The sequence below is a fragment of the Numida meleagris genome, chromosome 11 (assembly GCF_002078875.1).
Source record: "Numida meleagris isolate 19003 breed g44 Domestic line chromosome 11, NumMel1.0, whole genome shotgun sequence".
NCBI lineage: Eukaryota > Metazoa > Chordata > Aves > Galliformes > Numididae > Numida > Numida meleagris.
This window is the reverse complement of record NC_034419.1, coordinates 19476592-19503480: the sequence shown is the minus strand read 5'-3', so window position 1 is coordinate 19503480 and position 26889 is coordinate 19476592. Positions and strand designations below refer to the sequence as shown.

At 51.6% G+C, this 26889-nt stretch overlaps 1 protein-coding gene across 3 annotated transcripts in view; it reads left to right on the top strand.

Annotated features, from left to right (window-relative positions):
* SRGAP3 (SLIT-ROBO Rho GTPase activating protein 3) overlaps positions 1678-26889 on the top strand; it is a 69148-nt gene continuing 43936 nt past the window's right edge. For all 3 annotated transcript variants that reach the window (XM_021409227.1, XM_021409228.1, XM_021409229.1), the window contains exons 1-2: positions 1678-1753; positions 25157-25349. In XM_021409227.1, coding sequence (XP_021264902.1) covers positions 1693-1753; positions 25157-25349 — 254 coding nt within the window. In that variant the 5' untranslated portion in view covers positions 1678-1692. The remainder of the gene's footprint in view (positions 1754-25156; positions 25350-26889) is intronic.

Sequence of the window (26889 nt, the reverse complement as noted above, 5' to 3'; positions counted from 1 at the left end):
CAATTACCTTTCTGCTTGTGTATAATTTGGGCACACTGATGTTATTGCACCCTGCTGTGAGGCAGATGAAGTATTCTCTCAGCCCGTGGTGATGTTCTGTTCTCCGGGGGGGGATCCGTGTGTCCATGGCTGCAGACAGTGCTGGGGCGGTGTGAGGCTGGGGCAGGCTGCTCCGGGCTGCAGCTGGGCTGGGGCTGCTCTGCTCCAAAAAGTTCTGCTGCAGACGTCTGCAGTGCTCTTTTTTTCTAGTGTTTATAACTGGAATATTCATTTGCCGCGATCACTCTTGGCCTGACATCTGTTGTAGCCTCATGGGTTCCATATGTTGGATCATTAATGCTGGGGTTACGTATAAAGATGGTTTATTGCAGCACAGTGTTCGCATCTTGGGCTGGTTTCTGGGCAGCAGTAACGCAGGCAGAGTTTGCTTGTGGGGCCATAATCATTTTTTGGTACTATTCTGTGCCCAGTTATGTCTCCAAAAATGTCCATTTTCTGACTGAGGGCATCCGCTCTGCTCTTTTATCTGAGCAGCAGTTAACTCAGGTTTCCGCGCACCTGAGGCCAGGGTGAGGCAGGAGCCAGAGGAGCCCTCAGGGGGTGGCTGCCCGTCCCTGGGGTGTGTGGGTAAAGGAGCCCCAGTGTTCGCGGTTTGCTCTCGGCCTTCCCCCTTGCCCTGCTGTCCCCTTTGGATAAACCCCAAGGAACCTGCGCAGATGGCTGCTGCAGCCGTGGCTCTTCCTTGACAAGGTGCCATGCAAGCACATAACTGGGCAGAAGTGTAGGCTTATAAACACCCCTGGGCCTCTGCGTTACCGGGACTTGCAGAGGACAGGCTGCGGGGCTGCTATGCCGGCAGCAGGTTGTGCTTTGCCCAGTGAGTGCTATGGTTGCTAACATACAGCGAACCCAAGGTGTCACACAGCTGGCACACGGGGTCTTGTTGTCACCCAAACCCTCAAGGGCCATGGCCGGGAGGGATGCAGGTGCTGCCTCCCAGTGCCCGCTGCCCTCAGCTCAGGCTGCATCGCTACCCCAGGCACATGCTTCTTCGCTTCAGGGGGTTGGTCACTCTTCGGCTCTTGCTGGGGAGTTCTATGCCCATGCTGCTCTGCTGGGGAGTTCTGGGCACCCAAATCTCTAGAGCAAGACTGAAATGGGAAAGAAGTGATGAGGGGGAAAAGGGAGTGTGAGGGTGAAGCAGGCTCACAGAAACCAACTGCTGCCACAGAATAACTGCCGTATGAAGATGATAAAGGATGAAAACTTGAGGAAGGGATGTCTTGTAATGGAGGATCTGAGCACAGCGTGGCGGTGATCCCCGGGGAGGGGTTAGGGAAAACGCAGGAGAGAGCTGGAAAGCCCCGCACGTGAGCTGCAGGGAGTGTTGGTGTGGGCGGAGATGGAAGCGATCTGCCGCGGGCTGCCGCTGGAGGTGTCACATCAGAGACGGTTGGGTGCTGGCCAGGGGGCTGCCAGCGCACAGGGGTCTCGCAAGGCAGCAGCCACCTCGTGGTGCTCGAACACGGGGTTGTATGAGCATTGCTAGAAGGGCTTGACTGGCAGCTTGGCAAAGCGTAGCAGAACAACAACAAAGAACAATATGTTGCTTAGGCTGACTTCAGGAAAGTTGTGCTGGCACCCCTCCTGCTGGGGCTATTGGCAAGAAGGGTGGCGGGGGGACGGCGTGTGATGGGCGTGGGGCTGAGCCCTGACCTCCTGTGCCCAGGGCACCGCCTTGTCGTAAAAATCGGTAGGTGCACCGTTTGTGTGGGAGGTGTGAATGGCGTAAGTAGAACTTAACTGGCAAATAATCTTCCTGCACAGGGGTGATTTATCGGCCACGATGACTCCGTATCTCCTTTCCCTCTCTGGAGAATTGTATCTGCTCTTCTCGTGGCAGGAAGGAGTCATCCTGAAAATGCTTTGAAGAGACAAAGGGTGTGGATGCGTGTGCACACACGTGGGGAGCGCTGCCCTCTGAGTGCAGCCGTGGCTGCAGGGGGCTGATAGCACAGGCGTGTGTGCATGCATGGTGCCGGTGGACTTGAATCTTCGTGGTTAGGAGCAGAGATACCTGGGCCCTGCTTCTGCTGCAGGCTGCCCATCCTTCCGGCTCTCTGCAGTGTTTGCCATCTGTCTGTGCATGGGGACCTCTATCTTTCACCTCTCCTGAACATGTTTGCTGCTGACAGGCACAGCCCCGCGCGTGGCCTCTCCTGTCAGTTCTGTGCCGAGGGTCCTTGCTTTCCCTTCTGCTGCTCTGCATCTCGCTAGAGCTGGCCCCGCACTGGCTGCAGGTACTCGCGTGGCAGTACCAGAAAGGAGACATTAAGGGTACCTCTTAGGAGGCAGCTTTCCTTATTTGTCTGCCTTAAATGTGCAGACAGGAAAGGCTGCATTAAAAATAAATGCTAATGAAGATATGGCCACGTATTTACAGCTGCCACATTAAAGCTGCGTGCAGAAACAGAGTACTGTGGATCCTTAGATGCACAATTTCATATGTGCAGTTTTAATTGGTCTGTCTGGCCAGAATGATAAACAAATGCTTTTTCTTCCTCATTACTCTTGAGTGCATGATTTGCTGCTTTAAATGCAGCAAGACTAACCTGTTTTAATAACGTAGACAGAATTGTCTGTAGTACAGTGTAGTAAATCTTGTAGAAAATAGGGCATGCTGTTGATTGGCTATTAAATTTCATATTGCTTCCTGAAGCTTTTTTTAATCCCGGCAAAATTCAGGTCATTGTATGATCTGTGTGGTGATTGTTGGCAGGAAGGCTGCTGTGAGCCGATAGCATCTTGTTCTGTCAGGTGCTGGCAGGTGAGGAGCATCCCTGGTGATCCTCAAGACGATAGCCTTCAAAGGGCGCAGCTGGATGCAGAGTGGTGCGGAGATGAGTTCTTACACATTAAGGACTCTTAGTTGCTGTGTGAGCTGGGAATAGAGCAGTTTTGATTGATTTAGCATACAGAAATATTAAGAAGGCTTACAGACCTGTGGCCAACGAGAACCGAAGTGTTTTTCCCATTTTCACTGGAGAATCGCAGCTTAGGTTAATTTATAATTGCTTGTTAGCTTCATTGTATTTTTTTCTATTGCAGCAGCTGTATCCTTTCATGTCTGTTCTCATTTCCCTACACAATGGTCTCTTTCCACTTTGCTCAGAAAATTTTGGGAAAACTTCCATACCAGATTATTTTCCGGGATCGCGGCTCGCTCGGGTAGGGAGCTCGTTTACCGCTGGGGGGAGGCATCCAGGCTTGGAACCCGGCAGCCCAGGTAACACGGTGGTTCTGTGCCAGAGAGCAAAGTGCCATTCTTGGGGCGGGCTGTATGTAGCTGCCGAACATTCACGGAGCTGTCTGCAGCAGAAGGATTCTAATGAAACTGATCTTGTTTCTACTGTTAGACTTCAGAACAAGCACTCTCCTTGCTCCTTGTTCGCTGACTCCCATACAGGCTTGTTGGTCGTTGTCTGCAGTTTACACTCTGAGTTCCCTCACTGGGTCTCATGATGATGTCCCGGCAGGTGGGCTGTGCGTGGGACCCTCATGTGCTGCGGCCAGGAAGGCCATTGCAGAGCAGAGCAGAACGTGGATGTGATTCATAATGGAGATGAACTGGAAGTCTCTAATGGAAACAAATTGGATCTATCAGAGATGTTTCTGCTATGCTAACACCCAGAGTGCTTCAGCAGAGGCCTCTGATGGCACCGTATGATTCTGTCCTGCATCCAGGTTGTGTGCAGGCAGCAGAGGCAGGGTACCTCCTCGCCGTGCTGCGCCGGGGGAGCTGGAGCAGTGGCTGGTGGCTGGGTGGTGAGGCCTGACCTGCTGCAGAGCAGGCATGGCCTGCAGCAGTGGGACTGCGAGGCTTTGGGGTTCTTGTGGAAGCTGCTCTGGGAAATGGAAGCGCAAGGCCGCAGGCCTGCGCTGAGCCCCTCGCTGGCTGGATGAGGACCTCCCGCCCTGCACGGCTCAGGCGGCTCCTGGATTGTCTCCGTCCTTTTGGTGAAAGAAATCTCATGTACAGATATGGGTTCTCCTGTGCTTTGGGCCTTAGTGCATGCGAGCATTGGTGGTGCTACCAGCACTGCCAGCAGAACTCCTGATGATTAGTTTCAGTTCAAACTTTGTCACCGTGACCTTCTTCCAGTGCACTGAGAAATCAAAATTCAGCTGTGCTTGGCAGCGCGCTGCGGCAGAGCGGCCTCTGTTGGCCCTTGCTCTGCTTTGGCGGCCTGCTGTATGTCCTCGAGCCCCTGCCTTGGGCCCGAGGCCTCGTGTGGAGCCAAGAGCAAGCGTGTGGACCTGCCGTGCGTCGGGCCCTCCAAGGTGCGTGTCCCTCCAGGTGGGCCCAGTGCCACCACAGCCCTCTGAGGGGCTGGGAGCTGCTTCTCTGGCTGTATCTCTAAACCTGGTGGTTTCCTTTTCACTAGCTCACAGGCAGTTGGGTGCAGTAGGACTACTGATCAGCCTATCCTTCTGATGATTGTGAGAACCTCCCACAGCCCGTATTCATGGATATTCATTCAACTCCAAGTTGGGAGTCTTAAGGGTTCTAGGAGTGCAGCAGCAAGTAGACCTCAGGTAGTTGCTGGGTGTTTATACACCCTCACAAGGTGCTGTATTCTCAGTTCTGTGTGCGCAGTTTCAGCATCTGTCTGGAGCAGGATTTGCTCTCCTGTTGCTGGCCCATTTGAGGTGCGGAAAAAAAAAAACGTCCCTTTGAGCTCTTAAATTTTTTGTTGCCTGGATTTGGCTTTGTTTCGATAGCTGTTTTTCAGTCTACCACCCACAGCAGCAACATCAATCACCTTCTGAAATGCATTTACTGCCTTCAGAGGCATTTGTAGTCCTACCGTGTGGTCAGTGACTGTGTGGTTCAGGCAAGCACCGTGTGCTGGCTGCTACAAGGCTGGGGAGAGGAGCAGCGGCGTGGGCATTGCCGACTGCCGCCATGCCATGGCATGATGTGAGCGGCCCTTTCTGCAACCTGGGTGGCAATTCAAGCAGGCAGCAAAACATCCTCTTTAAAAAAGATGAATATTTCTTACTAATAGCTATTGTGCTGTTTTTGCCCCACCTCTGTATGTTTTATTGGTATGTATCATAGCAGCAAGGGAGGACACAGAAATGAGTAAACAGCATTAGCCCACACAGTGACGGTGGTAATAATAGTTGATACCTATCGTTGGTGACCTCCTTAGGGTTTTCAGTCTTCTCCCGGTGCTCCTGCATTGTGCCTGCAGTTGGATGCACTTTAAGCTGTTAACATCTCCAAGAGCCTGATTGGTGAGCTGTTCTCTGGAAAACGGGCCCGAGATGACTTATTTTGGTGTCCCTTTTCTCACCTCTGGAAGGCAGCTGCAGTGCGCTGGGAGAGGCAGCTCCAAGCAGCATATTGCAACACACAGCGTTAGGAGAGGAAGTAGTGTATCAACATGAAATTTCTGGGGGGGGGTTTCTTGGCTGTGACGTTATTCCTCAGGCTGAGGTTGGGTCAGCACGATGAGGACAGTGTGCATCTGAGTGCCACAGTGCCGTGGGGTTGCTCTGGCGGGGAGCTGCCAGCAGCTTGCTCTTAGAGCTCCCGTGAAAAATGGCACCATCAGCAGCACAGCAGCCTCATGTGCCAGGCTGGGGAATATACGGCTGCATTATTTATCCCAGTGCTGTCGTTACTCATCAGCGAGGAGGCAGCTGTTAGGATCCTATCCATGGCAGCGAGGGAAAGGTTCTAAATCGTCCTTTTTGTTTTAAATCATACCCTTTGTGTTAAATCATCCTTTTTATTCTATATCTTACCCCTTACTTTAAAAACAGGGATATATAAAGGGATGTGGTGTTAGAGTTCCCATGTAGCCGTGGGTGCCTATGTCCTCGTACTCCGTTCAGAGGGATCTGGGAGCTGGAATTGGGAGGAGGGGGTGGCCAGAAGGCTGTCTGGCTTATGCGCCTTGTGCTGTAGTGCTGCATTACGGTGTTGTGCTGCCCTAGCTGACGGGTGCTAATGAGCAAACAGTTTGCTAACTTCACCAATGTCCTTTCCTGACGGCTGAAGCCGTGCTGATGCCCAGGGATGTTCTCCATGAGGACGCCTGGTGCTGCAGGCTATTGGTCTGGGTCTTGAAAGTTAGGGAAAATTGCACTGCCTCTCTGCATCCAACAGCCTCAGAAAGGAATTTGCATTAGCATCCATCACTCTTCTTTCCTCTGGAGTTAGAGAACTGTTTTAAGGAGGGAGGGGTGGAAGAATGTTTTACTTGTCTTTTTTGCCTAGGCCTTTGGGAGGAACTGTCATGTATTTGGCAAGGGATTGCACTTGCTATCATGTGTCTCGCTGCTTCAAGCAGCTCTGTAAAGTATTGCTGTCTTGTCTGGAGAATTGAACTGCCTACATCCTATCGGAAAATTATTGAGCTTCCCTGCTGCACTTACCATTGCTACACTTTCTGACTTGTGTCTTTGTTGGAGAGCTGAGAGAAGAGAGGAGGCTGCTCCTTAGGAGGATATCCTTGATTTTTTTTTTTAGGTCTGTCCCAGTGCCTCAGCCTCTGTAGAACAAACAGAAGAGGGGATGCAGCTCTCTGGGGCAGAGGTTTTGGCCATGGGCTCCGGGTTTGGTCAGTGTGCAGGTGGCGAAGCTAGCTGGGGAGATCGGGGGAGACTCAGCACTGTTTTACTGTGTTGCTTGCATGGTGAGGCTAAGTATTGAAAAAGAAAATGGAATACAAAACCATACCAATATGTTTGAGTCCCTGCCTTCTGCTTTTTTTTCTTCATGCACATTTAACTCTGTGGCAGCACTATAATTTAATCATTGACATTACAGAAAATCTTGTAAAAGAGTAAGCACTAGAGATCCAGCTGTTGGTGCAGCAGTTAAAAACTTCAGCGACAGTGTTTTGTATGAGAGCGCTAATATCTTACTGGGAAACCATTTGTATGCTGCTGCTCCGTGGGGTTAAACGCTGCCAAGTGTAGGCTGGGGTATTGCGATGCATTTTGATTTTGCAGTATTGCCTAATGAGTGCTTCTTTCTGGAGGTGGGCATGTTTTTAAAAAGGGCTGGGTACTTCTGCAGTCAATATTCTGCGCAGTTAATCCTGCTGAAGTCAGCACAATCAAGTGTCATGCTTTGGGGCTGAACGTGATTACTGGAGAGATCAGAAAACAGTTTCTGGAGCATTACACAATTGGCTGGATACATTACAGCTTCCCCCGAAGCATCAAAGCCCTGCTCTGAGAGAGGCTGCTGGGCGCAATGGGGTTGGCATGTCTGTGAATGCCCATGCAGCAGAACGGAAGTGCTCGGTGCCGTAGCGCAGAGCTGCAGGAGCAGCCTCCTGCTTTGCTGGGTCTTCTTTTAGCTGTTCTTTATTTCACTTTCCACCAAGCATAGCTGGTGTTCTGTAGGGTGTTTCATATGGTCCTATTCTTTTTTTAGTACTAAGCTGAATGGGACTTCTGCTTTTGTAATAAAGAAGCTGGGAATCGGGATCTCCACCTAAAGCGTGTGTTTGGGCAGTTAAGGAAAAACCTGAGGAGATGCAGCAGAAACAGAGTGAAAATAAAATAGCAGCACCGAACCGTTTTTAACTTAAACCTGTCAAGTGAACTGGGAAAGTGCAGTCTCACAGCAGGTTCGTACAGAGCATTTGCGTTTCTTGTAACACTCGTTGCGTGATGTCATTCTGAGGGATTCGTGTTCCAAAAGCATTTGTTTCTGTGCAGTGCTTCTCTGCTCTTGACCTACTCTTGCTAAAATCCCTGAGGAGACAATAAGCAAACACTGAGAGTGAAAATGTCATATTATAAACCCCTGAAAGTGAGACCATAACAAAGCGCTTCTGTCGTGATGGTGCCTGCGGGATGGCATAGGAGATGCAGCACTGCGTAACAAGGACCTGTTTGATGCAGGAGGTCAGCTCAGAACGAGGGGTGAGCGAGCTGAGCTGAGGTCCCTGCGCATCTCGGCGTGGTGCTGTCGGTGTTCCCTGTGGTGCTGCAGAGGAGCGTGCCTGCTGCTGCCCTGACGCGTGGCGAGGTGCCTGTGCATCTGGGAGGTGCAGGGGCCGGAGCTGCCCTGGCAGCGCTGCTGGGCTTTCCCTGTCTCCAGGAGAGCATCCTTGTGGCTGTCTTGCCGTCCCCCTGCTGCTGGCAGCAGTTCTGCTCTCTGCTTTTGTCCTTCCTGCGAGTGCGCTCAGATTGCATGTTGTGGGAGCTCTGCGCTCTTTAATTGTTGTTTGTCGTCGTGGGAATTGCTTGTTCTAAAACCAATTACAACCTGACAAACGGATCTGTCTTATTTACAAATACATCCATCTGGCTGTGGACGGCCTGCTGTCGCTGCCAGGGTAATATCAGGCCTTCATTGCCGTGCTGAGCTCTGAAGGGTTCCCATGCTGGCATCTCATCGCCTGTGGCCGCGTGGTGTTTGCTGCGCATTAGCTCATGTTATTGGTAATGTAGAGGGAAGTAATTTCTAAATTAATAATTTCCAAGTGAAATGAACAGAGAGGATCTATCTGGAGTGCTCAGCGTCCCTTGTGGTGCGGAGCTGTCAGCCTGTGTAGGGCTGTGGTGCAGGGGCCTTGGTCCGGGCGCTGCAGGCCCATGTGTGTTCCTGGAAATGGGCTCTGGAAAGGCAGGAAAACGGAGAAAAATGGGTGGCTGGCATCAGGGTGCTTGAACTGAAAACCCATCGCAGCTGGTAGCTCAAACTGTTTCATCCTGCTTTAGTTTTTCCGGGAATGTTCAGTTACAGCTTCAAAAACATGAGAGGTGTTGTGACTCAGCCCTGATGTCACCTGCAGGCCAGCAGCTCGCAGCTGAGCGAAGCAGAGCCTGGGCACGCTCAGCAGAGCATCCGTTCCTTCTCCCTGTGCCTTACCCACGCAGGGCGGAAAGCAGACGCTTTAACATGAGGGAAAGGGGGAAGAGGTGCCTCCTGCTTTAAGGAATCGTTTCGGAATATAGCTGCAGGTTAGTCATTGTGAATAATGTATATATGACAAACTCAGGCCTGTTTCGGTTTGTGATTTATCTGGGAATGACTTTCACCTTTCATATTTATAAATCAGCCTTTGCTGGGTGGCTGAGTGCAACTTCATAAGTTGGTGTGAATTGAAATACAGGACACAGAAGTCCACTTTCAGAAACTTGTGCTTACATGGACAGGGCTGAGCCTGGGTGGCTCTGCAGATGTCAGTCATACCACGGTTTCTGTTCCTCCCTGTAGTGAGACCTGTGCATCTGAATGATGGAGGGCCTTGTCAGGTGGCTGTGAATCCGCGGCTAACTGTGATTCTGCGTGACTTTCTTCAAAAAGGGAATGAGCACGAGGCCATCAAAATGATAGTGACCTCAAGACCACTCTCACTGTTGTTCCTCATTAATGCAGGCATGAGCGCTGCCGGCCTCTGCCCCCTGCGGTGCACAGCACCCAGGGACACATTGTTGGTGTCACCGTGTGCCGTGAGCTGCCGCCTCTGTATGGAGAAGCGATTCTCCCATTCACATGGAGACTTCGTGGGCCATGCGTGGACCATCACCCGCGTCCTTCAGTCTGCCCATCCCTACCCAGATGATTTGGGAGAAGGCCTGTCCTCACTGCTGGCCCTGAGGCCCTTCAGCAGCCCCTGCCCACCAGCCAGCGCTGAACGTGGCAATCTGTGTTTCCGCTGTGGCTGTGGGACCTGCTGCCCAGTGCTGTCCCCGGGGGCAGGTGGATCCCAGCGATCCCGGCTTGCTTCTGTGGTCAGATGGAGTGCGGGACAGAATGGCCTTGCTTTGGAAAAACCAAGGGTTACATGGCTTAAGGTGTTGTTACTCTGATTAGCAAAGAGTGCTGGTATAAATCTCTTTCTACATGTTACTGTTCTGTGACTGAGAGAGGAAAGTCAAATTGTTTTGCTGGACCCGGCGAGCAGGTTTCGGTGTGATGGATGGTGGGCGCTGCTTCCACAACTCATCTGTCACTGAGGTGCACAGATGGAAAATGGGGAATGCCTTGGTTCATCGGCACACACATTTATCATCTTGCTTGAAGCAGCATCATCAGTTGCATTGGCTGTTGTGCTCTGTGTGCTATGGTGACTTGGTAATAAATGAGACGTGGCCTGGCCTTGGTGGCTGGAAATTCCAGGATACTGGAGAATGAGCAGCCATCAGAGCAAGCCTGAGCTTGAAGAGAAGGAGCAGCCTGGGGAAGCACTGAGTACAAGGAGAGAACTGTTTCAGAGAAACCCTGTAAGTGCCTTTAGAGGCCAGTAATATCCCAAGGGAAGCAAGCAAGTGGTTGTGGTGGTTGTCTGCCTGAAATATCTCATGGACAGTCTGGAGCGTGCTGCTCAGATCCAGACTGTAGTTCACACGTTTGCAATTCTGTAGATGAGGATGAGTCTTCAGGAGCTGACTTCGAAATGGGAGCCTCGCTGGTGAGTGGATGTTCCAGGCAGCTTCTGAGACCTCAGGCGTAGTGAGGCAGGCCCTGGGCTGGGCTCTGGGGACACGGTGGCAGCAGGGAGCACGGTCTCAGCATGTTTCAGCCTCTGGTCATCTTAGTGTTGTCTGATTAAAATTCATAGACAGACTTGAGTCTTTCTGTCTTGCTTCTTGCAAAGTTGATTCACTGCACCATATTCATAATCCTCCTTGGCAAGGAGAAATGCAAGGGCAATGCAAATGTGAAGATTGTGTGTGGCTTTGTTTTTCTTTCTTTCTTTTTTTTTTTTTTCCCAAAAGATGAGGGGAGCAATCCTTTTAGATTCAATATACCCTTATATGTCAAACTTTTTAACAAGCACACTAGTGAAGTAATGATGGGCTGGATTCCAGCTGGATTTATAGTGCTTCATATGATTTGCTAATGTCTTTCCTATCATGATGCCAGAACATGTCTCATGACTTTGAGGGGGTAGCAAGTGCAGTCTGGGGAGAATTCGAAGCTGCTATGTGTTTTAAGCCAGGTCCCCAGGTCTGCGGGTCTCACGGGCCCAGGCTTCTGTCAGTGTTTGCTGTAGGAGTTCTTCATGCATGCAGTGGGGACACGGCTGTCCTCTGTGCTTCTTTGTCAGTGTTCAGTAGGTGCTCTTTTAGCACAGAGGATGTCATGAACTGTTAGTGGTAGTAAAACTTAGCATTTTGTCCTATTTTGCATTTATTAGCATACACTAATTATTCATAGAGATAATTACCATTTACCAGTTCACATTAATTTAGATCACTTTTGAAAAGCAATCAAGAGGAGCAGGGAATGATAATACATCAAAGTGAATAAGAATATGGCACAAACGATGTATGGTGCCCTGTTGTGCACGAGGCCGTGTCAGGTTGCTGCCTGCACTGAAATGCATTGCCCATCTCAAAAGTACATTCATGCTCTTCATCTGTCTTATGTAACTCTTCAGTAAGGAAAAATGTTATCTTACAACAGATGAAAATAGCCAAAAAACCCATGGTAGGTCATTCTACTATGTAACAAGTTGCTCGCCTGTCACTGAGCAGGTAGGCTTAAATCTCCATTGCTTTTGTTATCAGGGAGCGTCTGAAGCTTGAGGCTTCAACAAGTTCTTGCCTTCCTTGGGCCGCAGGGGTGGTCACTGAGGTCTCCTCTTTGTTGCCGTGGTCGGTATGCTTTGTGTAAGGGTGCCAGCAGCAGGAGGGATTTGACAGTGCATGGAGGTCTGTGCGTATGATGACCTGTCTCTGCTGTGCTGTTATGGGTTACTGTCTTTAGACCACTGTTGGGCTTTCCTGGCTTTGAACTGGGCAGTGAAAGTGAAAAACCCAGCGCCACGGGAAACTTGTGGCCTAAGAGTTCACACGTTCTACATCGTTTTGCTCTGCTCTGAGTTACAGTGGGCAGGTGCAGTTCTGAGAGCTAGATGTGATCTGATGAACAGTGGAGGGAAAGAGTGCCTTGGCAGGCACAGGTGCTGGGAGAGTAACCCCTAGAGAAGGGCACGGAATGGCAGGGTTACGTCTAGGCCAAAGGGCAGGACGAGCGATGGAGCGTGGATGGAGGCAGCAATGCCTGTGTCCGTTGCTGGCTGCCAGGTGAGCGCATCCCGGCAGCGCCTTGGCTCGCTGCTGCATCCTCGTGCTGCTGGAGTGGGAATGGCAGGTGCTGGGAGCGGGGTGCGGTGCTGGGAGGTGCGGTGCCAGGAGTGGGCCGTGGTGCCGGGAGCTGCAACCGATCATGCCAGCACGGGCTGACATTTTGATCCTGCAGTTACTGGGATTTGCTTTCAGTCTTCTGTTCAGTCCAAGCCTCGATGGCAAGGTGTAATCAGAAAATTAGGGATTGGTGCAAGGAACACTTGGAGCATGTTTTCATCTAGGTACAACATTCTACATTAAAAAAAAAAAAAATATCTGCATTGACCATAAGGGTATGAGGAAAATACAGTTTTCTAGCAGAAATCTGACAAGTTTAAATTTGATTTGTAAATGAATTGGCAAGCATTTGTGTGCAGATGCAAAGAAACAAGCAGATTCTGAGCTCTTCCCTTTCTTTACCTTGGGGTCCAAGTCCACGTGTCCTTTCAGTGCCCTGGGTGGTTTGGAATAGAGCTTTTCTCATCAGTATCTGCTGTGGTCTCCCTCTGGACCCCCAGACATGGGCCCACGAGCACGTGGCCAGCACCCCCCAGTGAGGCAGCTGTCTTGGGAAGTGCTTGAAATAGGACCAGCAAGTAACATATTGCACATGCACTGTACTGGCTCAGGGAATTGTGTTTAAAATAGCTGCGCCTCAGGCTGCTCGGAACAAAGCAAGCGCTACCTGTCTTAAACTGTTGTCTTGCTAAGCATGACTTGCTGTAGCTGAGGTCACTTTGCTGGGTATTTGGATAACCACAAGGTACTTGTGTAACAGCTTTGTACTTCAATTTCTTTTTTAATTTTAAAAGAAAAACATTTTGCTAGATTACCATCAATGGGAGTCTCACACATACAACAACCATGAAGAAACACTTTCCAAATTCATTATACATCTTGTTGCTCTGAGTCTGACCAATCTGGAGAAGCAGCAGCTTTTTCCTGTCTTGTAGGTCAGATGGAAAAAGGATCATTTCCGTGCCAGCACTGCTCAGAGGAAGGCCTGCTGTCTGCGTGTGTTAGAAGGGCCTCCTTCCTATTTCCAGCACTGTGGAGGGAGAGTTCACAGTGGTAAATATGTCCTCAGTTTAATAGAGCTTTAAAACAGAAAATCTTCAGTAACTGGCTACGTGTGCCGTGAGGGCTCACCCCCCTCTGGGATGCAGTGAGCAGGGCGTGGGCTGAGCAGACGGCCGACTGCAAGGAGCAGGGCAGCAGGGATGCCTACAGGACTGTTCTCTTCTGAAAGTCTGATCTGAATAAATACAATGGAATTTGGAATCTTTTATTTCTGACAAGTAAATGAGGTAAGTGGGACAGATGTCAGAGAAGCCTGCACTGAATTCCAGGGAATGTTTGCTCAGCATGACCCAAGCAGCAGGACAGCAGGTGCTTGCAGCAGGAGAGCTGGGTGTTAGGAAACCGGGGAGAGCGCTAGAGGGGAGCCGGGGGGCCACAGGAGGCTGCGGCCATCCAGGCAGGGACGGGTGGCTCTGCTGGTGCCAGCCCCATGCTGCACTGCTTGGAGCACCTTGGGACTGCCCTCCCAAACAAAGGTGGGCCTCCTTGCTGCAGGGCTTCTGTGGAGCTGCGTCCCAGCACGGCTGCACTCCCCAGCACGTCGCCTGCACAGTGCTGCATAGCCAAGGGCGACAGGGATGGGAAATGGATGCGTGGAAGGCAAGCAGAAGCCTTAAAAAATAGGGGAGAGGACTGGGAAATCCTTGCAAGTGATCTTCTAAACAAAGCACTGGGCAGAACAAGGAAGTACTGTGAACATCAGATAAATGGAATATTTTGACTAATTCTCAAGGCTTGGAGTTTGTGTCCTCACTAAGAGGAGCAGAGGAGAAAGGAAGAGAGCGTTCTGCAGACACTGGGCACGGTGCTGCTGCGCTGCATTCTGCAGCTGTGGGGAGGCTGCAGGCTGCGCGGGGGCAGCTCGGGCTTCCTGCTGTGCGGGCTGGGAGGTGTCTGCACACCAACTCTGCCCTCGGCTGGGAGAGCGTTGCCTGGCCCTAAAAAGAGTAATAACGTGCAGGGCCCAGATGGCTTCAGACCTCTTTGTGCTTGCCAAAACTGCAGCAGCGGTGGTTTTAATGTTAATTGTTCTTCCTGGGAGAGCTGTGCTGAGGAGGGCACTGTTGGGAGAGCCCATGTGTGCCGGACAGCACGCTTCCTCCAGTGTGATGGATCTTTGAGTTTCTAAGAACTTGTCTGGAGGAGACACTTGCTTTCTGTTCCCCCTGCTTCGCTGTAAGGCTTTTCTTTATGGTGGAAGCATCTGCTTCCCTTCGTGCTGTGTATTCGCTGTCTCGCATGGGAGCTGAAAGCAGCACTGTGGTGTTGGTGCTGGGAGGCAGCGCCCTGCCCAGCCCTGTGCCCGGGGATGGTGTGAGTGGGGCTGGCAGTGCCCACCCCGCGGGATGGGTGTGTGTCTGCCCATGTGCACGTGCACCCTGTGTTTGCCGTGGCTGTGCGGGAAGGTGCTGAGGTGTGACTGCCACAGTTAGCTGCTTGAGCTGAAGGCATGGTGTATGGTTGTGACCGTGTGTGCTGTGTGTGGCAGATAATATGAACATAAAGGGCTTGCAGGCTTCATATGTGTGTTTCCCAGCCTTGCTGTGGTAGCAGGTCTCTGCTCCATGAGAGCATCACAGGGTTTAAGGAGTGAAGCACATTGTGGTCCTTCTGCAAGAGGTAAATGGGGACTGCATTCTTGTGTGTGAAAGCAGAACTGTTGGGTAGGGCTCTGGGAGCAGCGTGCCTTGGTGCTCAGTGGTGGATGTGTGCTGGAGTTGACACAATCCCAGCTGGCAGTTCAGGAAGATGAAGGGAAAGTAGTGCTTGGATGTGCTTTTGCTATTGAGGACAATCTGGTGGTAACGCCCTAGGATGCGCTGTATGCAGTGTTTGTTTGCAGGTTCGTGCACACAATCACTGCTCTGCTCCTCGCCATGGACAGCTGCAGCTGCAGTTAGTCAATGAATGGCAAAGGCCGGAGGCTGGCGGGTATCGCACTGCATGCTGCGGGGCTGTGCCACCGTCCCGCTTCCGCGTGCTTTCTGCAGCCTGCTTCCAGCGCGCAGTGATGTGGGTTCTGGCACTTCCTCTCAGCCTTCATTTTCAGTGCTGCTTGCCCTAGATAAAGCCCGTGGCCTCACAGAGTTGGCGTGTCGTGGGGGCTCAGGGCCGTGCAGGAGGGCAGGTGCTGCGTGGGCCGGGTGCTCGCAGCGGGGGTCCCACGGTGGTGCCACCCGCCTCCTGCATGTGGCCGAAGCTCAGGCTCCGGGTGGGCGGCGGCTCGTTAGTCCTTTGGCAGCAGCTATGCAGATTGCAGCCTGAGCTTATTTTAGAAGAGCAGAAATCAGGAGCAATTAGCAATCTGGTTCAGGAGGAATTTATAAAAAGCAGCCGCAGCAATGCCGCATGCAGGGGGCTGGGCTCTCTGCTAGCTCCCGGCAGCACACCCTCGGTGCAGCCTATGGGCGTGTGAGCTGAAGACAGTGCAGCATTTACGGGCACACCGTTGCTGCCAGCCAGCAGTTGAAATAAAGCTGTGGCAAATAACTAATATGGGAGCTCTTGTACTAACTTATTTCCTTACACTATAAGCCCAGAAGAAACACTGTGATGATGAGGGAAGAGTGTGATGTGCACCTGTCCCACCTCAGGGCCAGAACAGGAACAGCCGTGTGCCCAGCACAGCCCCGTGAGCCGGGTGGGCTGAGGGCGGCTCAGCACCCGTGCTGGGATGTGGCAGGACATGGGCCAGCACCATGCCGCCCTGCTGCGCGTCTGTCCTCAGCTGGTCCCTCCTCCTCAGCATCTGAGGATGCATCGTCTGAAAGGAGGAAGAGCTCTTGTACCGCAACAGGATGTGTGTGTTTTCCTTTGTATTGTTTGTCTATCACCATCTGGTCCTGTGCCCACTAATAAATAAAGCCTGGGGTGCTGGGGAAGAGGGTGAGGAGACAATATGCCTCACTGATTTTCCTTGGAGGAGGAAGTAATGTGATCACTTCATAGCAGAGGATGTGATGACTCATGCAAAAACGAAGCAGTGAGGGTGATTATCGCCTGCGTTGTGGGTGGCAGCTGCACAATCCAACGATCCCAATAAGCTGCATATTACTAGCCTGCACTTGGGCTGTCTGCAGCCTGAAACATGCTCAAGGTCTGCAGCTGGTGATGAATTCATCACGAAATTGTGAAGCGTTTGTTTGGGACCCTGCCTGGGAGCCCTTTAGAGACCATTTCTCCGCACTTGGCTTCTCTGTTGCACGTTCTTTGCCTTCCGACACCCACACCGTCCTTCTGCAGCACAACAGTGTCTGATACCACTGAGCTTTTTTCACCTAAATCTGAGTGCAATTAAAAATAGACCAACATATAGAACGGGCACCAACTTGTGAGCAAAATTTCCTCCTTGTTCATTGAACTGCTAGAGAGCGCAGAGCTGCTGTCTGTGCTGACCACTTACTCTGAAAGGGAATCTTTTCCTTCGTTTAAAAGATCTGCTGACTTGGATCAAGAAAAACCATCAGTCATCTTTAACCGCACCAGTAGTGGAAATGCTAAGTCAGGGCCTGAAGCAGTGATGGAGCACCTGGTGGGAAGGCAGGGCCAGCCCAGGGGAGCTCAGGTGCACGCAATGTACCTGAGTGACCAGGAGGGGTGGAGCCAGGATGCAGCCCTTCCCAGCCCTCATTGAAGGGCTGGCATTGGAGGCACAGGGATCTCACTGGAGATTCCTGCATACCTGAGGCCTTCTGAAGGTAAGCAGCTCCTTTCCTTTATTCCTGTGCCTACTACTGTTGTGTTTGAGTAAATCCTCACTTGCTGCAGCCTTGGACCTTGCTATTTTGCTGTCATTGCTGTGCTTTCCATCACATTACAGCACCTCTGTATGAAAGGTTGTGACCAAGGGCCTGTGGGCTGTGTCTGCTGCATGGGATGTACCTGGGCTGCCCCTGAAGAGAGGGTAGTCCACAGATACAGAAGAATCATGGAGTTGTTTGAGTTGGAAGGGGCCTTTAAAGGCCATTTAGTCCAACTCCCCAAGCCATGTGAAGCAGCTGCTCTTGCATGGCAGGAGGTGTGTGAGCCCCTGGGCTTGGGCTGGGTGTGCTGCTCTCCTCACACTGGGATGTGTGCTGTTGGCACTGGGTGCCTGGGGAACGGGCACCCTGAGGTGAAGGCTTCAGGAGTTGGGGCCCCACATCAAACCCATATCTTGTTTGGTTTTGCAAGGCCAGAAGTCAGTCTTTCCACTCCCTAGCCTTTCCTGGCCATCATCAGTGCTCGTGTAGTCTGAAGCTGAATTTGCAGCTGTTAGTGGAGGGCTGTTGCTGGTTGTCTCCTCTTGCAGAAAGGCACTGAAAGATGAAATCCCTCCTTATATGTATGCTTCCTTTCTGCAGTTTCCAAGCTGGCTGGATATGAGGACAACGTTCTTTTATTGGTCATGGCATAGTTTTCTTTCACTATTCCCATATTATGTTTTTCCTGGAAAGGAGGAGTGGAGCGTGTGCCTCAGGCTGACACTTGGCAGGCACTGAAGGAGGAAGCGCTGCTGGCAGCAGAGGGCTGTGCTTGGCCGAGGGCTGGGGGCAGCTGCTGAGCCGGGCAGCAGGCAGAGCATGCTGCGGTGTGCCTTGCTGGAAGGGTGCAGTGGGGATAACAACAAGGAGGGATGGGATAAAAAGAGTGTTTCTAGGTGATTAGAGCATGCTTCAGGCATTACCACGCGCTGCCCAGGAAGCGGTGGGATCGCTGTCCCTGGAGATGATCCAGAACCGTGGAGATGTGGCACTGAGGGACAGTGCCAGTGGCATGGTGGGGTGGTTGGGGTTGGACATGGGGATTCTGGAGGTCTTTTCCAACTTTAATGGTTCTATGCTTCAAGTTCTGGCAATGCTCAGTATGTTCTGGTTTGAGGGCATAGTTTCCCTTAAGAGGCCACTTCATGCTGCCTCTGGCTTCCCCTCTGTGTACATCTGTACTCAGCAGTGACGCTTCCAGGTGTTTGTTTTTCCTGGGAGACGTGCCCATGTCTTGAGTTTTGAACCTGCTGACTCAGCATTTCAAACATGCTGAGCCAGCGTTTCAAACCTGTTGAGTCAGCATTTCATAGGGGCTGCACCGGGAGGGTGTCCTTACTGGTGTGCAGGTGTGGTGCTTCCCAGAGGCAGTGTGAGCTTTGTACTGCTGCAGTTCGTAGGTTGCTGCGAGATGCTGGATGAGAATGTGTGCTGTTAATGTATGAGCATAGAGGCACACCAGCCTTGAGGAGAACTACTCTGTGAATGTGGGTGCCCAGCAGCTGCTGCTGACCTGAGCTGCTCGTGCCCTGCTGTCTGTGGTTATCCTGTGCCCGGCCGCACCAGCTCGGGGCTGCCAGGCTCCTCCCTGGGGCCCTGTGAAGTTTCCCAGTCTGGGTTAAGGAATGTGAGGTGCTGGAATGAACTGTTTAACGACCTGCTCCTTTATTCCGTTTCTATGACTCGGAGTGCGATTCACGTTCTTGCACAGCTCTCTTTCTTTCTCAAAGTGTAAATAAGTTCTCTTTTGCATTTTAATAGCCCCAAGACACAGAGTTCTCTCTGACATCATCTGGGGGCATTCAGCGTGTGCCAGGGGCTCTCCATCTGATCCTGACAGGGACAGTGCCCAGGGCTGGATGTGTAGTGCAGCCTGGCAGAAGTGGTGGCAGTGCCCTGTGCTGTGCACCCAGCGTGGGGACGGGCGCAGCGTCTGCTTTGTGAGCTGCTGTTGGTCCTTCTCACATCTTGAGCAAACGCAGCAACCAGTCTGCTTGGCTCTTTCTTTTTAATGCATTAACCAGTTCCTGTGGATTTCTTGCTTCTTCCTTGCATTGCTAACAAGAACACAGGCAGCATGGAGTGGAGCAGCTGGCGGTCTGCCTCCTACCTTCCCCTCCTGCCTCCGCAGCCCTGGCCTTCCCCTGCCCGGTGAACCGAGTGACTCGTGCCCTTGGGAAGCTGAAGTCTCTCAGGGTTATCTTTGTGCTCTTGACAGTTCTGCAGACTGGTACAGCAGCACAGGAGCTGTGGCTGGAAGCATCTGCCCCAGCAGGGAGACTGGGGATTGTTCTTTGCAGTGTGTGGCTCTCCATCTCTGCAGCCTGCCTGCTTCTCTGCCCATCTGCACTACCGGTTCTTCTGGGGTGGTCAGGAGAATGTTTTCCTGAGCCAATGTCTAAAGCGTTCCTGCAGCTCTGTCTTCTCCTTCTGGCTCTGGTTAATAAGGGATTGGCCTAACCTAGTCTGGAAAGTATTTTCCTCATCTTCTTTTTTGTATTTATTTTATTCATACAGACTTGTGTTCTGCTAATGTGCTGTTGTTTTTGCTACATCAACACACTTAAAAACTTTGGAACCCCTTTTTTTCCTGAAAGGTTTGACTGTACCTAGAATAAAACCTGCTTGGGAAGTGGGCAGGGCTGGCTCCCTTGGATGGGATTTCTTGCTGCGGTGCATAGGGTGCTGATGTAGGCAGGGAACCCTGCAAGGAAGGATGGCAGAGGATATCCAGATGTGTGTGGAAGTGGCTGCCTCCCCAGGGCTGGCATTATTGAGCTGCTCGAGGTTTGTCTGCAAACAAGACAATCCAAAAAAAGTAACTGTGCATTGGTAAGTGTTTCCTTGGTCTCACTCCATCTTCGGTCTATAAAATATAGCTCCCAGAATATCGATGTAATCAATGCAGGGCAGTGTAGCCCAGACAACAGAGTGCACCAGGGAGTAATTGAGATTTACATCCTCTGTGCTGCTGGTGGCCAGACAGAAGTGGAGACAGATGCAGCCAATCCAGACTGTGGGTGATTCACAGGAATTCAGGTGGTACTTGGGCTGTTGGTGTGCAGATACATGCTGAGCAGCTGCAGTTTGCTGTGCAGAGAATACTGGTTCTTAACACGGTTCCTTTCACTGTGTGTATACTGCTGTCTCCTAGGAAGGAGAAGGACTGAAGAAAGAATGGAGAAGTTGAGTGGCTCCAGGGGTAACTTAAATAAAGAGAAGACGTATCAAAGTCAAACAGGGATGTTGCGTGGGTGTGATTGGAACGTCTCAGCAATGGCCTTGCAGTTGCCAGCAGTAGGGTAGTTGCTTGCTGCTCTGGAATGCTCAAAGTGAGATGCATTTCTCATGGTAGTCTGTGTTCTTGTGTCGCTTGAACTGGATTTTTCTGCTGTGATCACACATCACCTCATGCTGGCCATGCGGCTTTTGCTGGATCTGTGGGGCTGCTCGCATCACAGCAGCGCTCGCAGACCTCATTCACAACCCCCTGCCCTGCTTGCTGCATTGCAGTCTGGTTTGGAGATGGACTTTCTGTGCCAGAATTTTCTTGCAAAATCCGGAGTTGTTTCTGATCACCATGGCAATTAATGTAAAGAAAGAAGGAAGATTGTTCTCCAGAATGAATTACTGACCACGCAAGGAGGAAGGTATCGCACAGTTGGCTTTTCTGGACTGCTCACAGTTTTGGCCAAGGCGTGGTAGAGCCTGAAATGGAAGATGGTGACAACTTCATGGCAGAGGTGAGCTCGCATTGCTGTGCAGGTTGCGGTGCTGAGCAGCGCTCTGGGGCTGCAGGATGCAGCTGCTCCCCACAGCCAACCCTCCTGTCCATCGTCCCGCTGATGGAAACGTCCCCAGTGATCTCAATGGAGCAAGGATGTTCCTTCAGTTATTGAGAGAAGGGGCATGAAATGACTAAATTCTGCTCTGTTTCTCCTCTCTATTAACGCTGAACATCTTGGCAAGACCTTTAGAAAACAGTATAGTCATCCATGCATGGAACTCATTAGGGGCTGCCATTCAGACCCAGTTTGGGAGAGCTGCTGAAGACCCACATAAAAAAAAAAAAGTGCAGTCCATTCACTTGAGGACCAGTTTTGTTTATGGATTTGTCTGTTTTTTTTTCCCCATGCTTGAGTTTGTTCTTCTTATCAGGGTAAAACATTTTGACTCTGGATTTCAGCTTTTAAAATTGTATTTGTTGAAATAATTTCCCTTTGCTGATTTCCAGTCAATACGCAGCATGAAAAAAATGCTGGTTTTGGCCACGATAGAAGCATAGTGACTGTTCCTGATATTGCAGAGCAGCGGGGAGTGCTTTGGGTGCGCCTGGTCTGGGTGCTGGGCTGCTCCTCTCTGGCTTCTGCTTCCCGTCTGGTGCGCTCATGGTCTGAAATTCTGTTCTTAAATTTAACATAATTACTACACAGCATTAGATTTATTGTCAGACAGTCTTTATCCACAGGAAGTTTTGGTCTTGAGGCTCAGCTGGAGTTGATAATAAACACCATCTACCCCCAGTGCTGTCCAAGGAAAGCAGACCCTCCCAGCAGGGCAGAGATCAGCCAGCAGAGCTCTCTGGCAAGGCCCTGCTCTGCACGCGGTACTGTGGTGCGGGTGGGTGCTCTCCTTTGAGCCAGCTCGCCAGCTGATATTTGCAGTAAACTACTGAGGCTAATCATAGTTGTGAGGAAAACAATGGCTTTGGTTGCCAGGCTTGCTTTTCCACTTGTCACAACTCAGCGCAGTGAAGCGTATGCCCAGGAACTGCGCTGCAGGGTCAGTGCGGGCGTTGTTCTCCTGGGCAGGTAACGCAGCCTGTTCCCAAGCACTGAATTTGCTTCACCTTTGTTCTTGTTCATTGCCCGTGGCTGTGAGTGCTGCAGCTCTTGCATATCTGAGCCTTGGAGATACCTACGACGCTGGCCATTTTTAGGTATTTCTGGGCTTGTTTGAAGCCCTGGTTGTCTCCTAGTTGTGTAAGACAAGGGGGAATATGAGGAGCTCTGCTGGCCTCATGAGTCCCTCTCCTGGACTCCACGGCAGCAGTGTCCTTCGTTCTGCCCTTTGCCAATGCTGCAGACCTCGCTGGGGTGCTCTCTTCTGTGTTGCATTGCCTCACCTCCACAAGGGACCATGGTTTCTAGAGCAGATGTACACTGCTGACCAGTGCCGTACTTCTCGTAGGATTGTAGAGTTGTTTAGGTTGGAGAAGACCTGTAAGGTCATCAGGTACAACCAGCACTGCTGCGCTGTGTGTTCCCCTGGGGTTGGGGCCACTGGGGAGCCCAGCCCTTGTTGCATTTGAGGTAGGGAGCATGGGAGCCAGGGTAACTGGGAGAGGGGCAGGCTTGTGAAACTGCCTCTGGGGAATGCTGCTGTCTCGCTATGCACTGCTGGGGGATGAAGTTTGCTGCGCTGAGCTCGGTGGGAGCTTTGCCACAGTCTCAGCTGGGGCCTGGATTTCAAAGTGGTGTTTGTGAACGTCTGAAACTCAGAGTTCCTCCTGCCCAGGAGAATATATCAACTATGTAAGGACACAAATAATATGGGAATAATAAGAGCGGATACCTCTGGCAAAGGCTGTATTGCACTGGTGGCGTTTGTCTAAGGTTTCACTGTTCGATTTTAGAAAGATGAAACCATATGGAAAATAAACTTCAGTGAAGTGCGGGCGGAGCCGGTTGAGCAGCAACACGTTAATGCTGAGCTGGAACCGAGCGTGCCGGGTTCATCCTGACCTCTCCACACAAGCATGTTGCTGGTGAAACAAGGGCTCAAATTGGCCACAGTTAGTCCAGAGGAATTTTGTTCTTTGTGAAGTACTGCATCATCCGTGTGGTCAGAGGTTTGCTATTTGAAGGCATGTAGTCACGCTCCGACTGTGTGCATCCTGCCAGTAGTGTCCTCGCTGGGAAAGGGGTGAGACAAGCGGACCAGGATAGGAAAAAGTGAGGTTCACCCTGATCTGCTGGCCAGCACGTCTGCATCGGCCCAGCACTGCTGCTCTGAAGTCAGGGCAGCGCCTTGCTGCGCTCCTTGGTGGCATGCTGGGAGGTCCCTGCCTGCAGCCCCAGAGCATGCAGGGCTGGCTGTGCTGCGGGGTGTGGGCTGCAGGATCTGAAGGTGCACAGCCAGCACCCCGAGCCTGGCCTGCGTGGTGCCCACTGCCCCGAGAGCAGGGAGAGCAGTCACCAAAGCCACGTCAGCAGTGCTGGGTGCAGCTGCTCCGTGTCTCGGCAGGGTCCTGCCATTCGTCCCAAATGCTGCTGCTGAGCCTTTGTTTGCCAAGGAATTTTGTTTTCTTCACTATCCCTGCCACTGCATTTCAGCAGAGCCAAGGAAATAATTTTCTGCCTCTCATTCTGCATTGTAAATAGCAGGAGTGCTCATACTGAAAACTACTTTCGTATAGAGGACCAAACAAAACTTGGGAGATAACCAGCAAATGGTGAAAGCTGATTGCCCAGCAGAGTTGGAGGGAACATGGGGAAGTCTTTGGCATGCTGGTTGCAGAACAGCTTGTTTGGGGGTTAATTGGCACTGTGGTTTTGTGTATTGCAAGTCAGACCAGCTCGTGTGGAAATGGGACCAGCCGTACCAGTTTCTGCCATGCTTTGCTTTCTCCTGCATTAATTATGCCACAACCCTTAGTTTTGTTTTCTGCTGCCAACCTTTTCCATGTAAAATGCAGCAACAACTCCTGCAGGCTGATGGTCCCCTCCGCTCCATGTGGTGGCTGCAGGTCCCGGCGCTGTGCTGTGTGTGCTTGGCGGTGCTGCTGGTGGTGCTCCGGGCAGTGCCTGCGCTGTGCTGGGCGGCCTGGAGCTGCGGGCAGCTGTCTGCATCAGGAGTAAGGGTGAAACGGGCAGCGAGCTCAGACCTGGGGAGAAGTAGCAAGATAGGGAATTGAAAAGACTGGAGAAGCTTTATTGGTGTGCTTTGTATCTGTGCATTGCCATGACTGTTAAGAACTGTTCTAGAAAGCACCTCAGGCTGTAATTCTCTGTGAAGAGCTAGAGATCAGAATTGTGTTTTAAAAAAAGCCTCTATCAAATGGGCTCAGCAGAGCAGAGAGCTGTGAAGCAAGTCCTGTGTTGGCAGCAGCGGGAGTGGGAATGCAAAATCCATATGGGACGTAACGAAACTTCCACTGACCTTGCGTGGGAAGGAAGCTCTCATCAGCAGGGAGTGTGAAGGCTTTAACAGTGCTTTGTTAGGAACTGGTACTGCTGTGGGAACGTACTGGGGGTTTTCAGGAGGCTTAATTCAAGGCAGCTGCTCCTTGTCCAGTAGTGCTAGTGGACGGCAGCAGCGCTGCCTGATGGACCCCAGAGCAGCACTGCACACCAGCCGGTGTTGCCTTGTGTCCTGTCCTGCCCCACCTGCTGGGGCTGTGGGGCTGGTGCTGTGCGTGGCTGTCCCTGCAGTCCTTCTGCACCAGCTCCTCAGGGAGCAGAGCTGCCCTGTCCGCCTGCATGACCACTATAGAGCCTCCTCAGCACATTCACTGTTTCCAAGGTGCTCTGTCTTTTTAGGTGACCTTCACGGAGCCTGCAGCTTCTGGTCCCATTAGTGCCCCTGTTCAATTAAGCAGTGATGAGGTTGCTGCAGGTGTCCTTGTTCACAGCTCAGAGCTCACCTGGCAGGCCCTGCCTGGCACTGTGTTTGTTACAGGAGGAGATGCTGACAAACAGTTCTTACAGTGGCAGCTGGAACCTCCTCCTTGTGGGATCCTTGCTCACTGGAGGAGCTCAGAGCTGTCTGTGACTCGTCTCTGATTTCTGTTGGTTCAGTGCATGGTTACTGTTCAAGAAATTACCAGTTCAGCATCCAGCGTGGAATAAGGATTGGGCAGGACAGCGCAGTGCTGTGGCCATGGGGCTCTGAGCCCTTCGGGCTGGAGCTGCACTGGGGGACTGCTCATGGGCAACTGTGTTGGTGCATTCTGCAGGCAGGCATGGATAAAGTGAGAGCATCATTGACCTTCAGAGTGGCAACTGGGCAGCTTTGCAGGTTGAGTTCTGTGTGCTTATGTAGATGCTTATTTTGACAAAGAACAGGTTTTTAATGTGAGACTGGTGAATGGGATTCTCCAGCTCTCGTTCTGTTTACTTTGTTACCCTTTGAATTGAGGGTGACTAGCTCTAAGAAGGTGGGACGGCCCTCCCGTGCAGGACTGCTACTTACCCAGTTTTCTCTTCCTCGTGTGCCCCCAGAGATCCGCACGCAGCTGGTGGAGCAGTTCAAATGCTTGGAGCAGCAGTCGGAGTCGCGCCTGCAGCTGCTGCAGGACCTGCAGGAGTTCTTCCGCAGGAAGGCCGAGATCGAGCTGGAGTACTCCCGCAGCCTGGAGAAGCTGGCCGAGCGCTTCTCCTCCAAGATCCGTGGCTCCCGTGAGCACCAGTTCAAGTAAGTGAGCATCGCAGAGCAGAGGGTAGCAGAGCAGTGGGCTCGAGTGGGTTTTTGCAGCTGCAGAGTCCAAAAGTGGATTAAACTGAATAGCATTGGCGGGGCCCTTGTCTGTGTCACCACTGTGTGGAGTTCACAAAGAGCCTCCAGCAGCATCGCAGACCTCTGCTTGCTACTCGCTTCTTCGAGCAGTAAAATAAAAGCACGAGGTGGGGCTGAGGCAGGTGGCTGGCCCCTCGTGTTGTTCTCTGGGAGGCCCGGCTCCAGCTGCCGGCTTGGTGGTGCACACAATGCCGGCCCCTTCTATAACCCGGGTGCTACATCAATCTCTTGGTGTCAGAATGCGCCACGTTGCAGATAGATCTGCTTTCAGGCTTGGAAGCAGCTTGCGGAAATGTGATTTATTACACTTCTTGAAAATGAAATATGTATGTTTTCTGTGTAAATATTTTAAAACAAAGTTTTGCAATAGGAAGTACGAACTGGATCTGGAAGAGTGTGAAACGCAAATTCATGGTGAAAAATCTTTGAATGTGTGAATATGTGCAAGTTTCCAACAGCAGCCTCTCTTGACAATAAGCACACTCTCAAACATGGATGGAACAAGAGAAATTAAAAAAAAAAACACCCATGCAAAAAAAGGAACAGGATGCCCTGTGTGCCCGCTGAGGGTCCTGGGCGCAGTGCTGCTGTGCCGTGGCCCCGGGCCCTGGCACCACACAGCTGCTTCCCCCACAGCGCTGCCATTCCTGGCCTTCGTGTCCCAGAGCGCTCGTCTCTCTGGCGGCTGTGTCCCTGAATGCAGCGGGGAGCGCGCGCCCTTTGCTGTGGGTGGACCTGGTGTCATTCAATCCATTGGCCAGCGAGCACAGCCACTTTCCTAGGAAATGGAGATTTTTGCCTGTCAGAGGCACTTAGCCTCACTAATCCCTGACTCTTCACAGTCTCTTTATAACCTCCTGCGATTATTTTTTCCTGTTTCAACTGCAAGAACAGCAGTTTCTGCTGTTACATTACTAAATCCTATTTATTCCATATTAGTAAATCCCATTTAATCTGTTTACTTCGTCTCTCTGGTGAGCAGGGGTTTGCAGTTGACTCACACAGAACTCTGCTCGCAGGGAGTTGCGGTTCCGTGCTGCCTGCTGCTCCTCAGCCGTGTGGTGCAGGCTGCAGCCGGGTGCTGATGTGCTTGCCCACGTGGTGCCGTGGCTCTGTGCCTGCCCATATAGTGACCTGATGTGTGCTGTGCTTCATGGAGGTCTGTTGTCTGCATGCGTGTGTTGGATGAACACCACAGTAAACATTCAGCACACACAAATATATGGATTTTGTGCGCAGACACTTCATGTTAGAATTGGATTTAAAATGTTTTCTTGAGCACTGTTTAGTGGACTGAATGTGGTGTAACAGATTGCGTGGTGAATGGGCTCTGCTCTGCAGTGGAAGTGGCAGCTGCATTAATAGAACGGAGTGAGAAGGAGCAGTGGGACTGTGCTGTGCTCGGGGCTGGAGGGGCCATGTGGACGTGGATTCCCCC